The 17,896-nt window shown below is 40.3% G+C and overlaps 1 protein-coding gene across 2 annotated transcripts in view; it reads left to right on the top strand.

The window, feature by feature from the left end:
- The window catches only part of eml4 (EMAP like 4), a 110,069-nt gene that overhangs the window by 26,602 nt on the left and 65,571 nt on the right, over window positions 1-17,896 (top strand). Inside the window, exon 1 of one of the 2 annotated variants that reach the window (XM_088933566.1) lies at window positions 14,655-15,030. The exons of the other annotated variant lie outside the window; for it this stretch is intronic. Coding sequence (XP_088789692.1) covers window positions 14,961-15,030 — 70 coding nt within the window. The 5' untranslated portion in view covers window positions 14,655-14,960. Of the gene's footprint in view, window positions 1-14,654; window positions 15,031-17,896 lie in introns of those variants that run through there. 2 annotated transcript variants of the gene reach the window in all.

Genomic DNA, 17,896 nt, shown 5'->3' with positions numbered 1-17,896 from the left:
TCTGGTTTCCAGCTAATACAGGAAGAACTTGGCCACCCTTTGTACAGGAGAAGCTCACCCATCAGGAAATGAGCACAACATTCCTATTTTTAGATGTTTTAGGGTGACAAACTTTGAAGGAAATGCCTGTCAATGCCATATGCAAAGCTAATTTGTCATATCTGCCAAGAGTTATGGATTTAATGCCAATTAATATATGTTGTGTCTCTTATTTCCAGTGCACCGAATTGGAGTATACTAACAAATGTGCTGTGCTTCAACATGAACTGGCAGCGGAAGGCTAGACAACTCATTGTGCTGGCAGTGAAAGCGATGTGCTCTTTAATAACACACTCAATTTATCAGATCACGTTCCCTTTCTGGGACAGGCTCTTGCATGTCAAAGCTTGAAAACCATTAGGCATAATAAGACACGGCTAACAACACTGCGAAACAAGGAAGGAGAGTGTGTACATGTATTTAAATAGTAAACTGACCTAATTTTCATTTTTTTATGTTCCTGGGGGTACACTCTGATATGTGGTGAAAAATAATTTTGAAATCTGAAAAATCATTTAAAACCCTGCCTGTATTAGTGCCCTATTTAAAGTAATTGGCCAAAGTGCACAGCTTTCCTGGAAATCTCTGGCAGAAGGGAGAAATAAAGAGGATTGGATATCATATCCATAAAATTATAATGCGGGGAGGTTCTGTTTTGAATTTGAGATTTTGAATGTATGAGAATTGTTCTTGTGATTACTGTATGTTTTTGCTGGGAATGGTGAAGCTGTTAGGTATGGCTGATTAGTATTCTATATATAATAATACTGAAAATAAACTGAATATTGTTTTCTACTATAAAATACGTTTTTAAATATCGTACCTTATTTAAGTAACTACCTTACTTGATGTTTTATTATATAGTGAATCAGTCCAGTTATTTGGTTGAAATTTTAAGAAGTATTTGATTTGCATATTAATAATATATAGGGAAAATAAGGCAGTGGTTTGTTTTTTCATTTCTTTTTTTTTACTGCTAGTGGTTTATGTTGATCTAATCTGATTAACCAGTGATGCTGATTAAAGTATTCTGTTTGTTCCTACTGCTAGGTTAGTACCACAGTGAACTGCTGTCTTCTGCATGGTACACAGTTAGCCCAGTATCTTGGTTGTCTGTAAGGGTGCACTTACAGACAAGAACTGCTTAGAACTTGAGCAGGCAAAGCTTATTTTACTCTTTCTGCAGTGAACCTGACCTTATTTTTTTCAGAGGACAGAGCACTGACACAGCCCCATGGCTTGTCCTTCTGCAACATTGTCGAAAGAGCCAAAGAAAGCAATTGCACACATTTTTTTTTCATACCACGAATGTGAGCGTGCAAGGCTTCAGCAGAACTTAGGAAAAATCCGTTTTTGATTTTTCAGTTTGTAAGTGGTATATCCTGAGCTGCTGTTAAGGTGTGCCTGAAGAAGCCATGCTTTGGCTCCTGTTATTTCTGGGGTTGGCATTTCAGGGTTGTCTGGTTGCCACCAGGAAATGGGAACAAGAAGCTGCCCCAGCAAGAGAAGACAGGCAGGTCCCATATCTGGCAAAACATTGCATCCCCCCAGAGCCCAGCAGTCATTGCATCCAGAGACTGGGCAAGGAAATGCCTCAGGAGGGAATCAGATGAGGCCATTCTTAATTCCAATTTTTCTCTGACTTTCTTTTTTGATACTATACCATGATACAAATTAGTGACTCATTCGGTTTTTAGCAGTTAAAACCGGTTTCTAGTAGCTGAGATTCAAGAGTGAATCTATTAATACTTTCTTTCTTCTCACATCCTCTCTGTACACCTCCGCTCTCCTTTATTTAGACAGATTTCAGTGCTTTTAGACCAGTTGTTAGATGTAGAGGCTGGAGGCGTCCCCTACTTTTTCATGCACAAAGAAGCATCTTGCAAAATTCTGCTCACATTAGCTTCCTGTCAGGCACCTGTTTTCAAGTTACTTCTGTCTCGGAGATTTGTAACTCCATTTTAGGGGAAAGGACCGTTCTAAACATAATGTTTCTTAAAATCCTGCCTTGCAAAATGGATGCACGTAGCGTGCCAAACATACATTGACAAGAGCGCTTGTGTGGCGTGAAGATGCACAAACACGTGGCACTGGGGAGGGCTGAGAACCTAAATCTCGTTGATTCCTGTGTAAATAATTAGTGTGTCAGGAAGAAAAACAAGCAGGATGGAACAGAGCTGGTTGTATCTCCTGCCTCTCCCCCTGTTTGCTCAAGACTTTTGGCACAGTCATCTGCACAGGCTGGCAAAACAATAGAGAACCACAAAAAAGCACCAGAGACTTCCACTGTGTGGGATGGCTGGGCAGGAATGCTGCCCTCCCCTGTAGTGCTGAAGGGGGGGTGTTTCGCGGCACAACACAAGAGGAATTCTGGGGACCTGGGCTTTGAAGTGATAATATCAGAACCTGAGCCTGAAACAACATCTGCATCCCTGGCTGCTCTGCCGTTTTTTTTTTTATTGGCTTCACCGTTTTGCTGGGAAAAACTCGGAGCTGAGAGACCCGCTGTTTCTTGGGGCTCTGGACATTTACACAAAAAGCATTTAAAGCCGACTTCACAAAAATGCCCGACTGTGTCACACCCCTCTGTGCTGTGAAGCAGAACCGATTTGCATGCTTGCTCAATGTGGAAGTCCAGCCAGTTAGCCTGTGGTTATTTATGAGACAAGTTTTTATAGATTTCATTTTTTAAGTATCATTTTCAGTTTGAAAGGATTGCTGAAGACTAAATATGGCTTACATAAGGAGATTTTTGTTTTCCTTTATTAGCTGCTCATACGCACTTGAATTCTTAAAGTTGTGGATCTAAATCAGCCCCGCTGAGCAGTCGTTTTGTCCAGTTTGTTAAAAAAACAACATGGAATATTGGAAGAGATTATTGAAACAGATGACAGAGTGGCTTCAATGTGTGTAGAATTCAAAATTATATTTTGTAAATATGCACAAAAATACACAATGCATTATTACTGAAAATAAGCACAATTGGGTGAATGCATTACTCAGAACATTAATATTTGATGTGCATTTGAAGAGAGTAGGGATGTTATCCCGGTGTCCTGGCCAAATTTCCTCCTGGCCTTTACCAATCATGGCCACCTAATATTCCCCATCTGTGAAATAGCTTCATGACTACTGATGTGTGGGGAGCATACTGTGGGGATACACATTGGTGGTGGAGGGGAGTCTTACCTTTAAAGACTTTGAGTGGAGTATCCAGAGTGTTACATTGTACAAGTGTAAGGAATTATTTTTTTCCAGAGTCTTACAACTTCATCCCATGGGGATCAGCGGCCTGATCCTGAGGGAATGGGTCATCTGGTCTTTTCTGTTGGGAGACTGGGCGCCTTATGCAGGCCTAGTCGCCTCTTCTCCACAAAGCTTCTCAAGCAGCTACACACATATTACAGCCATTTAACATTCATGCCTGTGTTATTTTTCTTATAAACATTAACATTTGTACTGGTAGCAAAGTCATTTGCACTTTTACCTGTTATGCTGAGATTTCAATGTGAGGAACCTCACGTCCCTTTTGGGTAGTTTTTCTTCCTTGACCACTTTTATCATGTACCGGTTTCACAAATTATCTTCAGGGTCCACATGTGGCACTAGGTAGAACGTGAGCTTCATCTATTGTGTTTTAAACTCTAAAATAATTTCACTGCCTATACTTTGTAGTATCATGCATTACTTAGGATTTGTGCTCCTTTGACATAATTAGATTATGTTACAAAGGAACAAGTAATAGGTTTATCCCATGCTGAAAAAAAAGGAAGAAAGAAAACACAACGTTTCGGCCGTGGACATCAGAACACCTCACACCTGAAGAAGGCTCCACGGCCGAAACGTTAGGTTTTCTTTCTTCCTTTTTTTCCAGCATGGAATAAACCTATTACTTGTTCCTTTGCAGCCTACGCATGCTGACGCAGCTACCCACCTGAACTATTAGATTATGTTGTCAGGCATCTGATGACATTTGGCCATGTCAGCATAACACTGCATATACTTTGCACCAAATCATATCCTTTGAACGGTTCCTTTCCTATACATTACAGTACATATCCCCTGTACTGTTTTATTATGATAAGATTAGTTTTCATCAGGCAATTATTCTGCATGTGCACAACAAGAAATTGTAACTTAAAAAAACATTCATAAATGATTGTGTTCAAACTTGTTGAACAACAGTCCCTAAACAGACTGGGGTTTTTATCTATTAAATGTGACTGTCACTTCAATGGTACACAAGCTCAGGCCAATGGTAAGGCAATTATATCCTCATTAGGGCTGATTTCTTTCGCCTGTGTAAAATTAGAGCTACCAGAGCACAGGGGTCTGAATACTTATACAAGCAGCATAATTCCGTTTTTGACTTTCTATAAGGTATCTGCTGACAAATAACTAATTTTGTGTTTAGAATTTTCAACCTGAGTGGTTTGCAATAAAAATACTGATTGGGAAAAGATTGTAAGTGTCATTTGTAATCTAGCAGTATTCCAAAAATGTTAAAGGGTCTGAATACTTTTGCAAGGCGCTGTATATGTTCTATACTTTGCAACTTATAATTGTAAACTGGGTTTTCCCCCAAGCAGTAGTACACAACTGACTGAGTGCCTCCAAAGATAGGGTGGAGAAGAGCTGGCCAGGGATCTCTCAGATCTCTCTGCTTCCTGGAGTCTTGAAGTCTCTGACATCTGGTGATATAGAGGAGCACCATAGAGGCCTGTGACCTGAGTGGCTTTCTCCCTGTGTGCGGTTACAGCCTTCCTGAGCTGTCAGCCAGGCTCAAGGGCTGAATGTGTGCAAAATAAACACTTGTTTGTTGGACATAACAGAAATAACACTGGACTGTGATGTCTTGTACAAAGTTGCTACACAGTCACCGAGGATACGGTGCTTCTCTACTTGCACACTGCAGTTTCCATTTATAATCTTTCCCATTAAGCATGGCTCTCGTGATTCCTGTTTCCATTTGCTCTCTCGGTTCGAAATGTTTCAGCTGAATCTGTTTGACATGCTGCAATGAATATGTTAACAATCTCACAGTAACCTGTTTACCCTGCAGTTACTTACAAAGGATGTGATGGTGGCTGCTATATCTAATGCAGACTAATAGACCACTTTCATCCAGATCCGTTTCTGTCATTTCATCTAGTGCATGACTTGTGGTTCCTGAATGATAAATAAAAATAGCCAGATAGAAACTGCTGTGTGCTGCAGAGTAAAAGATCATGGTGGTATATTATGATACGTCCTGTATTTTTATAATCCTTCTCTTGGGATTTGTTTGGATGTCTTAAGCGCACATTTAGGAAAAATCATAAATGCACAGCCTTGTATTTTCCAGACGGCTAGAGTCATTTACTTTTAAATTCTACAACCATTTAAAATGACCATTTTGAAATTAGGTTTATGTGCAGTTTCTACTTTTAGTAAACATTGACACATAGTAACACTATGTATGTTTATTTTATAATACTGCACACTAACTTAACATAAAAGTTAAATTTCAATGCTTTTATTTGCATTTGTTTTCACATCAGAACGAATTTTATTAGATAAATATAGAGAGAATCTGCTCTGAAATTAAGAGTGGTGAGTCACTTTTCAGCGCTGGTTTGGTCTGGCTGATAAACACAAAAAATAAAGTTTAGGAGGTTTCTATATTGCCTCAGCCAGTGAGCCTTAGCAGGTTTTCAACCAGGTCTGCATTCCAGATGTGTTGTAGACTAGTTTGGTGTTGGCTCTGAGCTGTGCAACAAGATGACTGAGATTCACAAAGCCATTTACTGTACAACTGGCTGAGCACTGCCAGGGCAGGGTGGGCATGAGTAGGCCAGGACTTCCTACAGCAACTACCTGTGGGACTTTTTAGGTACCGGCAGGCTTGCCAGTTTTGCTGCTGAGAGCAACGCCTTTTCAACAGTGATTTCCACATGGTGACCAGCTAAAACAGCTGGGCAATATCAGAGCTGGTAAGCAATTGCAGATCTGAAATTGGTAGGTTGTTGAAAGAAGAAAGTAAATGAAGTCCAAGATTTATTCTTACAGCCGGGGTGATCCCCTGCCACTACCCTTGATGGTAAGCAGTCAGAGGATCAGAACCCATCATGTATTCATGACAGAGCACTTGGACTTCCATGTAATGTAACACAGCTGGTCCACATATTACGATAAATAACTGATGCTCTTCAATGCTGTGTGAACCACATACAGATTTAGAGATGCTAGGTGCAGTCTTTTCTTCACATACCCACTCAAAGTCAAAGCAGAGGGTTTGGCAGAGGGGCAAGCACTATTATCTGTTCCGGCAGCTGTGCTATGCCGCCTCTCAGAACAACTACAAACCTTTTTGAAGAATTTGTAACATTATTTCCACCAATTTTACTTGGAAACGGGCAACTCGAACTTCTCACATTGTTATTGTGTCCAGAATAAATCAAAACCCTGACAGGATATCTGTATTTTTTTGGCAAGCAGCAACGGCCATGTTTGACGGAATAAAATGAGTCTTGGAGAGCACTTAGACGTTTTTAGAGATGTGAATTGTTTGTTTTAAATTTTTACTTCCTCTTTCCCGAAGGTCATTTCCATCTCTGTTAAAAACAGTGATCCTTTTCCAACTTTGCTTTGTCCCTTTCTCCACATACGGCTGTGATTGACGGAGCTGGGAGAGGAAAAGGAGAGAGGAATTCTGTGGACTCCCTGTAGCCAGCTTCTTGTCTATCCCCTTGACAGTGGTGTGGCCTGCAGAAGGACTTAGTCATCTGGCCACAGATTGTTTTTCTGCTGTTATGCTGAAAACAATGTCTTCCTTTTGATTACATGTTGTATCTGAGAAAATAAGTTGGTTCCAGAGTTGTTTTTTTTAAATCTGATTTGATTCTCCTTGGCTAGAACAGACGTCTTACACAAACTACGAATTCACTGGGTTAACCTTTCATTATGACCAAATTGGAAGGCATTAATGATGGTTACCAGGACGTTTTTGAGATTAAATATATTTTATTCTTGGTTCCGGAGGTATTGAAATTCCAGTTATTGTTTTTGACAAACGATAAAGTGCTGTCCTACTGGTTTTTTGGATTTTACTAGGAAACAGTGAAAACTCCATAGGATATAGTTACTGTAGAAAACCCTTTCAGGCATTAGCTCTGAAACAGCTAACAGGTTCTTAAAATGACAAAGTGGGTATACTGCAGGCTCCGGCTCTTTAATTTGTGGCTTTAAATTTGCAGGCCCACTGTGCCAAGATGACTTTTGACTATTAGGAGACCCAGTGGTTAAGAGGTAGAATTAGCTTGAATTTTCAGTAATAAGAATTTAGAATATTTATTTTTTTAATGTTTCTACATCTTAATTGTATTGTTCTCTTTTTTGTAATTCATACAGTACATTCACTTGTATTATATAAAGAATTTTAGTCTGACTTTGGCAGCAGCTTTTTTCAGTGTTCACACCTTCATTACTAGTGACAGGATCAATGTCCCTGTTACATTAGCTTTCTTGAAACTCATTCTCCTGAAAAGAGGTGATAATTGCATAATTATGAAACTTTGTAACAAGGGGTTGTGATGCCCCACTGATGTGTCAGTATTGGAGGCCTTAAAAATGTGGTTAACAGTCTAAAATTGTGCCCACATTGACTGTTGGCAACATTTCCTGCCATATCAGCATGCTGCATACCACTTATGGTTTTTCTGTGAACTCTGAAAGAATGATTTTTATTTTTGGCGGCAGTTTTTTTTTTTAGACAGTAAAGCCTCTGTTTCACTTCTTCAAACATGCCCGTCATTTTGAAGTGTGTCTTCAAATCTCAGGATGTGTGACGGTGCTTTCCACCACCCCCGGCCTAGAAGTCTTCAAAGTTTCACAGACAAATCAAAACGAAAATGTATGGAGGAGCAGAGGAAGGCAGCAGGACAGTGATTGAGTCACGGCTGGCACCCTTCAGCAAACAGAGAGCACCTTGTAGCAGAGTTCTGCAAACTGGAGGCCAAAAAGAAGGAGCATATGCACTGTTCTGTTCATACGACAAGTGCTGAATGTGATTGGTTTTTAAAATATGAAATTAAGTTTTTCTGTTGTAACACAGTTGTTCAGAATTAAAGCAGAGGTTACTTAATGTCTTGCACAATCAATTCCTTTGCATGACATTTTGTCATAAACTCATAAACTGTCATAAACTTTTCTTTGGTCATTTGGTAAATTCAGTTACATCAGAACTGTATCTGAATGATTGGGGATTGTTTCAGCTCTGGTTTGCATAGGCCTGAGTGACCTTAAGTATTTTTTTAATTGGGTGGCCAGTACAGTAATTTCTATTTTAAATTCACCCATTTAGAATTTTTCAGACGGCTACCTTTCTCAGAATCTTTCATCTTTTGACCTGCTGCAGGCTCCACAGAGCCATAAAGGAGAAATATCAATGATGGGAGGGTGACACATAATTCATCTTCATCACTGCTGAAGTCTTTGTAAGTTTATAAGCACCTGGCAGTGACATATGGAGTATAGTACTCAACCTGCACTCCATTTGAGTTGAGCCAAACAGGAAACCTTTTCACTTAATTCAATCGTTTATCATCTGTTACATCAGCTCTCTGGCTGAAAAAATGTCCTACACTGACAGACTAAAGAATCTAATGTTCTTTTTCTTTAACGGAGAAGACCGTTGAGACCTGATTCGACCATCCCAAGGGTTTTGACAAACTCAACCTAAGGGACTTATTCAGAATCAACAGTGAAACGAGAAAAGGATGAAATCTTAACTGTGGGAAAGTGTGCATAAAACTGAGAAAAGGTATAGATTATTTGCCCAAAGGGTTGTTTGAGTCTGGAACAAGCTTCTATCAAGAATTAGCTGGATAAGCACCTTAGATCAATTAGCTACTAACAATCAAATAAATTAGTTGGCCTCCTCTCATTTGTGACTTAACATGTGATATTTGTATGTTTTACATAATAAGGCAGACATACTGATGGGTTTGGAGATGTAAAGAAAAGTTTAAACCTCCTACATTGCCAAAAAAATAGTATGAGCTCTGACTCCCAGAGCAGAACATTTTAAAATCACAGCCCACTATGTCTATAATTGGGTTTGACATTTCTCCTCAGAGTTATTACATTATTATTATTTCCAGCATTAAACAACATGGTCTGACTCACTTTGGGCCCTAGTTTGTTGGGTTAGCGGCAGGAGGGAGGGGTAGACTCAATCTTCATGTCTTGTTATATTTCTGATTCTTATTACAAATTTAACTGACACCTTTTGCCTGCTCAGCAGTTACTGGACTATTAAACTTACCATAGTACGTTCTTACCAGAGTGCATTCTGTAATGTAATATAAACAAACTTTAACAGTTCTTAAAACCGTTAACCTAGCAGACAAAGGCTGGCCTAGAAAGAAATTTAAAGTCAGTGACTTTTGAAATACAGTATATTAACAAAGCATAAGTTCTGAAATTTCCTCCAGTACAATCCACCAGTTAATATTAATGAACCTGCCAGACCTTGTCTGCTTTCTATCTAAGAATTAATAGGAAGTTTTAAAGTCAAGGTTATGGGGCTCAGTAGCCAGTTATGCTTTGACAGCTGCCTTTATCTTATTTGAATGCTTCCTCTTTTGCTACAATGCAAATGTTGCACATTTTCTTAAAATGGTAAATAGCTGCTAACACAAACTGCTTTAGAAAAAAAAGGTGATGCAGTTTTTACAGTGTTGCAGAACAGTGTTAAAATTCAACTGTAGCAGCTTCTTACATTGCCTGGGGGTTGTCATTGTTGGGAGTGAAAAACAATTACACCTACATATCTAACAAGAATGACACCCCCATTTAAAAGGGCGATTAGCACTACATTAGAAAAGATGAAAAGAAAGCAGCAAGGCAGAAATAGCATTTAATGTTTGCTCACTAGAAAGGATGTACCAAAAATGTTGCAAAAAGAAACCAAGAATTAAAACATGAAAAATTAGGCAATTGTGAAAGTCTGAGATCTAGAAGTGGAAATGCCCAATGTGCATTTAACATTAAACATTTGGCTTAACAGAGAATTTAACTGAGTATCAGTCTAATATATGTTAGCTACAGTATTTGAAAGACTTATCTGATTAACATCTTTCCGTCTGCTACAGGCCTTATAAAAATGTTCCATGCTCTGTTGCTATAGAAGCACAAACTGTGACATTTTCTAAAGAGATACCCAGACAGGACGCTGATAAATGTAATCTGGTTGTTTTTTTTAATTTAATGTACCCATAGTGCAATGAGGGAGGCATGCATCTTTGAACATTGAAAGGTGGTTGAGTAGCATTGAGTGGTTTTGTTGGGCAGAGTGGCAATATGAGCATAAGTCAGGAGTGTTGATACTAAAATTATCGTGCAGAAGTCTAATATCATATATACAAATATTGATAAAATTGGAAAGATGAAAAATATTGAAATACTGAAATACATCTCAATGGGCAGTTTGCATTACAACGCCACTAGCAGATGACTACGGTAACTAAACTGACCAGTCAATGCATGCAGTTTGTTTAGATTTTGTGTTAGTGGAAGTAAACTGAAAGGTATCTTAAAAGCTGCTTGTGCACCCTTTACACAGGTGGGTTTGTCTGTGCTGTGCTTGGCCAGGCCCACCCCTGCGATAGGCTTGGCCGAAAGCAGTATGGGAGACTTCCATGTGGAGTGCTGGGCTCACCAGCTAGCGTGTCAGGGAGGCTTAGCGTTCGCAGCTTTTATGAGCATGTTTACTCAGTCCTGTTGCGTAAGAGGGGACAGTTGAAGAGAAATACCTGATAATGCTTAACCTGCAAGATTTGGAGTTGTTGGCTGGAGGTCACATTTCACTAATAGCGCCTGCCAGCGCCCGCCCGTGATGTGCTGTTGCTGAATGGTTATTGCACCATTCTCTTGACATCAGTGCCTTCAATTTGGAAGAAGAGTCTCTTGTTAACTAAGTAACCAGAGAACAGCTGATTAGAAAGGGGCAGACTGTAGAGTTGTTAGGAAAGGAATTTTTTAATGACATGGCTATTTCTGTCAGTGGATATTATTATCTTACACTTCTATGATAAAGTAGTTGCTCTTTCTTGGTGGTATAAAGTAGGCTCTACTATGAGAAGGGCTATCTATTCCTGTTTTCAGAGAGTTGATGCCTCTACAGGTTTTCTAGATGTCGTTGATGTAACAGCTCCCGAAAAGTTGGGAGAATGTGCTAAATCACTCCATTTAAGATAGAATGTAGCAGATTTAGCCCAAAGACCAGAGTGTGAATGAAAACCCACAGACACACTGAACCTCAAGGTCAGCAACACAGAGCCTGCACCAGATCATGGGTGAAATAGCTCAACAAGAGAGCAAATCCTGTTAACTTTTAGTGTTTTTAGTATGAAAAATCCATGTAGACATTTTTTACAATCACTAGGACATCCTGCCTGTGAAAAGGAACAGGAAGGAACAACTTGTCCTATGTAGATTCTTAGATGTTGATCTTCTATGCGTGTGGCAGCTGGAAAAAAAACCCCGCAGAAGCCGCAGATCTTCACATTTCAATATTTAAAATATACATTTAGTTAAGAAAAGATGAATTATCTGTCACAGGGAGCTAGCTGTTGGAAACATGAATTTGTCCATTGTACAACTGCGTCTCCAGTAGCAGAGGTCCAGCAGGAATGTCTCCTCAGACCTTTTAATTCCCTTAATAGTATGTTTGATTATTTAAACTCCTACACAAAGGATCACAAAGTTCAGCTTCAGCTTTACTCTTGAGCTTCTAAAAAATGTGCTTGTAAAAGAGGAAGAAAACAGGTTTTTCAATCAGGGTTGAAATTTCAGCTAAGTGAAACCCCTTTGCTGGTTGCCTGCGGAAGTTGCTGTCAGGAAGAGTGAGCAGGCACACTGCATTTATTACACTCCAGCTGTAACCTTGTCACTAAGCCTCTTTTGAATAATGCTTTTGATGATAATGTGGTTATGGTGATACGTGGCAGAAAAAAAAGACACCAGTCACCTGTATTTCTTACTTAGTTCCTTAGTTCCTTTTCCCAGATGGGAAGTCTTCTATGCAGTCAGGTACAAGACATAACAATACAAATTAAATCGAACATGAACCCATTATCAAATAAGAGACATACACGAGAGTACATGTATGATGAGAAAGAAAAAAAATGTATTAATAAAGTAAAATACACAATCAGTTGTCCAAATTAATATTGCACTTGAATATACTGTAGGTAGTCTTAATCGATTACCGGGTGGAAGGAGCTCAGATTCACTGTGCAAAGGCTGGTAACGATGATCAGTGAGTATTGTATATTGGCCTTCTGGATGGTTTGTTTGCCCTGTTGTTGCTTATTGTTAATATGGATTAATGTAAATGTGTCTTGATAAGTTTAGATGTTCACTCTTTCCCAAGTGACGCACTTCATACTGTACCTCTAGCACTCTTGGGTCCTGATTTTGAGTTTTTGATCAGGATGATTGCGTGCCCTGCTTGCATCATGCTGTGAGTCACCCCACACTCAATAAGGGACCATTTCCTTAGCAGAATCGATAGTGGCAAAATCTGGGAGTTCTTTGTAACAGTGTGGTTGGCCCTTGACCTACTTTCCTCTTCACTATAAACCAGCGAGGCTTTTGATCTTTCTGTGGCTTGCATGCTTAAGAAGGAGTGGTGGGTTGCAGAAGAAATGCCTCTTCGCCAGGCAAGCTGTAATTTCCTTCTGAGATACAGTGTCCTTGGGCTTCAGAGGCACTTCAGGCAAATGCAAAAAAGCAAGAGGGTAGCAAAAAAAGGAGCTCAGTATTAGTCTGTGTCTAGTCTCACATACTTATTTTAACATTCTGCTCATTGAAATTCCTCTTTAACCCTTTTATGGACATTGACTAAAATGGAAAAATTCACTTTACCACCCATGACAGGTTGTAATCCCAGTACTTGTGGGCAGGCTTTTTTTTACCCATCAGGCAAAAAAAAAAGTTTCTCATTTTTCACCGGGGGAGGTTTCAGAGTTTATGTATTGCTCAGGCCACAGTCAGAAAGAAGTTGTACGAAATGTTTTAAAAGTTTTAATGTTTAAAGAATGGAAAATGCCTGTCAAAAAGACCACAGATTACAAGTGCCCCTGATCTCTCACAGAGCCGTGCTGTAATAACTACACCGATACTGTATGTAAAAAAACTCCATTCCCATCTAACCTACTGTAGCAGGATCCCAGTATTAAATGAAGAATCTGCTCTTGCACTTAAGAGGTTAAAGGATCAGAAGCAGAGTGAGAGCGAGCTCTGGAAGAACTAGCTTCTGGGCATACGCATGGTAAAAATATTTGGGCAGCAATAGGATGTGTGCAGCTCTATGCACCCCCAGGCAAAGTCAGTTAAGGAGCAGAGCACTCTTCTTTGGGCTGCCTGTGTGTTAACTTGTAAAATCCAGTATTAAAATATTAAAACCTGCTGCTATCCAGCTGTGTGGAGAGTTAGAATGAGACACCCAGCAAGGTCCTGTGCCACACATCCCCCTGCCGTCCCCTGTGTAAAATTCAGGCCTACTCCCAGCGCCAGTAAAGTGTCCTAACGTCTGCAAGATTGCTTGGTGACGGTACATCTCCCTACCCCCCCCCCCCCCCCCCGCCTTCTTTGTCTTTCAGGCTACACACTCAGTACACACTCGGCTGGTTTGTTTTCATTTGCCTTCCAGCTTGGCAGAGGGCTGTCCAGAAAAAATGCACGCTCTCTCTTCCTCTTTCTGCTGCTTTATTGCTCAAGTCTCAGAATTCACTCAAGTGTCTGCAGACATACGAGATAATTAAACATTTCATGAGCCAATTTAACAACTTTGCTGACTTTTTTTTCTTTCTTTTTTTGTTTTAAAAAAAGCCTTGCTGTACTTTTATGATATGTGTCCCTGCAGGTATGAATCATAGTGGGGGGTCGGCTGAGAAACATGATGCTCCTGTTGTAAGCGCTATCCAAGACTTCCCAAGAGAGTCATTAAAATACACAGTGCCACTCTGTGTAGTGGTGTCTCTCTCACACACACACACACAGTGCTGACATGTGGGTGTTGTGGTGATTAAATAACATTCTTTCAGTGCAATATCCTTCTTTCAGAGCCAGGTGCCAGTAATGGCTTTTGAACTCTGGCATGATTCTAGAGAAGTGCTGCCTTAACACCTAGACTTTGCACACATAACACCACACTTTCACACACATTGTTTCTTCCACAACAAGCTGGGAAAGAAACACTACCTGATATTTGAACCTCACATCTTCCACTTTAAAAAGTCTAGAGCTCTAACCACATATCCGCACAGCTACTGTACCTTGATGTCCGTAGGGTTAACAAAAACCTGTTGCATTTTGTGCAAAGGCTATCACATGTTCTGATTATGTGTTGGACTTGCAGCACTTGCATTATTCAAAATGTAAGAAAAACAAATCTCTTAATTTGATGAACTGTAAAAAAAAGGTAAAAAAAATCAGTTCTGTGGCGACAGAGATTTAAAATATTCTGGCACACCAGAGGTTAAAGATCTCCGAAGGTTTAGCCACTCCCTGAGTGGGCCACAATTTTTTTTATTTGTATCTCCACCTCCTTCAGCCTTTCTCTGTGGCTTTGTGTGTGTGTGAGTAGCACGCTTGCATGCTGGAGCGAGAGACAGGCAGCAGGGACTAGAAAGTGAGAGAGAGAGAGGTGTCTCTGAGTTTTTATTTGCGCCAGCACAGAAGTGCTTTGTGGCTGGCCATCTGGACTCGGGAAGGATATCCTTAGAATTCAAAGTATGCCGGCGGCTCAGAGCAGCCAGACTGTGCTGTGAGATAATACCAGATCGTAGTGAGAGAAAGCAAACGCACCAGGCTCCACTTTTCACTGGACCGACAGTAGCAGCAGCACCAGCGGCAGGAGCACTGTGGGCACGAGAATGGAAGAAAGCCTGTCCAGCTTGACTTCGGCATGCAACTCCTCAGCTCTGCTCAGCAACCACTGCGCTGGTAATACGCTGCTCTCCATTTCCACTTGGGGCTTTGGGCTGGGGGAATGGTGTGAGGGATGGTACAGTAGGTGGTCTTGTGATTTGGTTGGGATTCTGCCCGGATGTCAGTGTCCACAGCTATACCTGCCATTCCTTTCGCCCTTGGCAGCTGTATACTATACTGTAGATCACGAGGCAGTCAGGTTGAGCATGTTGTGTCTGTAGATCTGTGAATCAGTGCTGTGGGGTTTAAAGTGGTTCTCCTTCAGAACTGTGCAGATCACTCCCCCCACTGACCCATGTGGAACAGAGGATGTCTGTGAGTGCGAAGTGTTCGTGCTGGACTGTGCACGTGTGCACAAGAGCGTTCTTGTGGGTGCCTGGGGTTTGCAGTGATCAGAAGCAGCTGGGGGGGAAACCCAGGCTTATCTCTTGGCCGTAAAGCTCAGAGTTGGGGTCTGATCACTGCCGGCCCTGTTGTTCTGCCTGTCTGTGTGCTGTGGTTGTGTCATGTGGGAATAACGCCATGGTGTGGCGATGCAATCTGGTTTCACCAACCTCAGTAGTAAGCCGCAGAGTGTCTTGGTGACAACTTTGTTAAAACCGGTGAGCAGACGGAGAATCCTTCTCACACGAACACAAGAAAAGTCCCTGCGAGTGACCTGCCCAGTGCACAAGGGTACACCAACATGATAAAACAACACAGCGTTTCAGCATTATATATTGCATACATAAAATACATGTGTTCTTTTACATACAGCATAATTTTGGTGTGTATCCTTCAAAATTTAGCTAGCTGTAAAAACATTAAAGCTTTATGAATTTTTCTTTAAACCATATACAGGGTACCAGTAATTAGTGTTCTGGTCTCGTAGCTCGAAATAAGCGGGTTGAAATCCCAGGTGAGACAATACTGTTGTACCCTTGAGAAAGGTTTTTCACCTGCTTCAGTAAAATACCCATTTATAAATGGGTGTAGATATACAGTAGGTTTTCTTGGATAAGTTAAATCCCCAAACCAAAGTATTCAGTAATCAGTTATTACATTTGTAACATATCCAGAATATGTTTTTGAAACTTTCCTGAAAGTTTCTGCTAGTTGAGAACATGTTTTATATAGTAAAATGCAATGGAAGTGAATAGTTGTTGGATTAGAGTTTGCTCATCTCTTGAGGAAAAGGAAAGTTTGGTCTTCATGTATTCAAGCCATGCAGGAAATGCCCACAGCAGAGGCACAGCGGCTGACCATGCGACATGTAACCATTCCCCAGGATAGGATGCCATTTAATTGAAGAAAACACTTATTTTCTGACTGAATTATTTGACATGATTTCATATGCTTGTTTTTTATATAGTGTAGAGATGACATTTCCATGCTGGTTGGGTTTTATATGATCTCTTTTAATTTGGCCAACTTATTCTTTTTACTTCCTTACTTGTGGCACAATCTGTAGCTTGATAGTGTCTGCTTGTGGTAGACCTGGTAAATATATAACTATATACTGTATACCGAATATACTGTACCACTCCCCCATAAACAAGACAGAATCCTCTTTAAAATATTGTAACTGGGCTGCTTAATTACCTCAAACAAGAATCAGAACAGTACAACGTGTGTTACACATTAGAATGCTGTCTGAGAAAACTACCCACGTATCTTTGCCTTTAATGTAAAACAGTTCCCGTCTGCTGTACAGTAAAGTGCATTACAGATGCAAAGGTGTTTTGTAACAAAGCCTGCTCAGAACAAACTGAAAAACTGTTGTATGACCACAGCCCTTGGAATCCACCATAAGCGGTATGGAGTGTAATTTAGGTTCATGAGCACTGGGTATTTTGGCTGATCATCTGTAATGCAGTGCTTTGGGAGCTCCAGTCTGGCACTTTTAAGCATTCCTATTTACTTGGGTGAACCCCCCCCCCGGCCCAAGGTGCATGTCCTCTCTAAGGCCTTGACGGCTTCCATCTGGGTTTCCTCCCAGGCGAGCTCCCAGAGCCTGCATGCCATCAGGGACATCAGACTAATGAGATGGTGACAGCGTGGAGAATCGAAGGACTAGAAGAGTGAAACCACGTCTAATGTGGGTCGTGCTGGACACAATAACAGCCTGTTCCAGCGCAATCCCTCTCGATTAAGGGTTTACTAGAAGTCAGAGTGGAATGTGTCATGAAAAAAAGTCCAGAGCAGACTTCTGTTCAGCTGCCTAACATGTTGTGAGACTGTACTGAAAAAAAAAATTCAGAATGTGGAAACTGCCCAGTTCAAGAAGCATGTGAATCTACATAAGGTTATGCGCTTTCATTTGCAGCCAAACAATGTGGGCTATCCCCTTGAGCACATTCTTTCTCTCAAAATGAGGAACAATGTTGAGGTCCTTATTTTTCCTAGTGGAACTAAAAGTTGAATAAGCTGTTTCATGTTGCTGATTAAACATCAGTGTGTTCAAACTATGGAGGACTGAAAGTGTAATTTGCATATTGGTCAGACTGGGAACCCTTATATCATGTAGTATGCTTTTCTTTCATTAAGATAGAAAAGCAAATGCACATGCTTTTTTCCTCATTTATTCTGATTTACTTTAGAACTCTTTCTTTTAAAAGAAAAGTCAGTTGATTTCTACCACATAATGCTAACACTTACTGTATTTTTCTCCCCTCTGGCCTTACAAGTTGTACTTTTATCTTTTTTTTAAAGCAATAATTTTTCTTTTACGGAAGAAAATGAGTCCCTTTGGCGTTTTCTAAAAGTGGATGCCATATATTAAAATCATTTTACTTGTGGTGCTTAAGTCTGGGCAAATGCAATGCAAACTTTTCTTCACTTTTTATATCTCCCAGTATAATCAGCAGTAGGTAAAATCCCCAAACTATATTTGAATTAAAAA

This window comes from Atractosteus spatula, chromosome 15 (assembly GCF_055471065.1).
Source record: "Atractosteus spatula isolate fAtrSpa1 chromosome 15, fAtrSpa1.hap1, whole genome shotgun sequence".
NCBI lineage: Eukaryota > Metazoa > Chordata > Actinopteri > Semionotiformes > Lepisosteidae > Atractosteus > Atractosteus spatula.
Note: the sequence above shows the minus strand (reverse complement) of the source record. Positions and strands in the feature narration are given on the sequence as shown.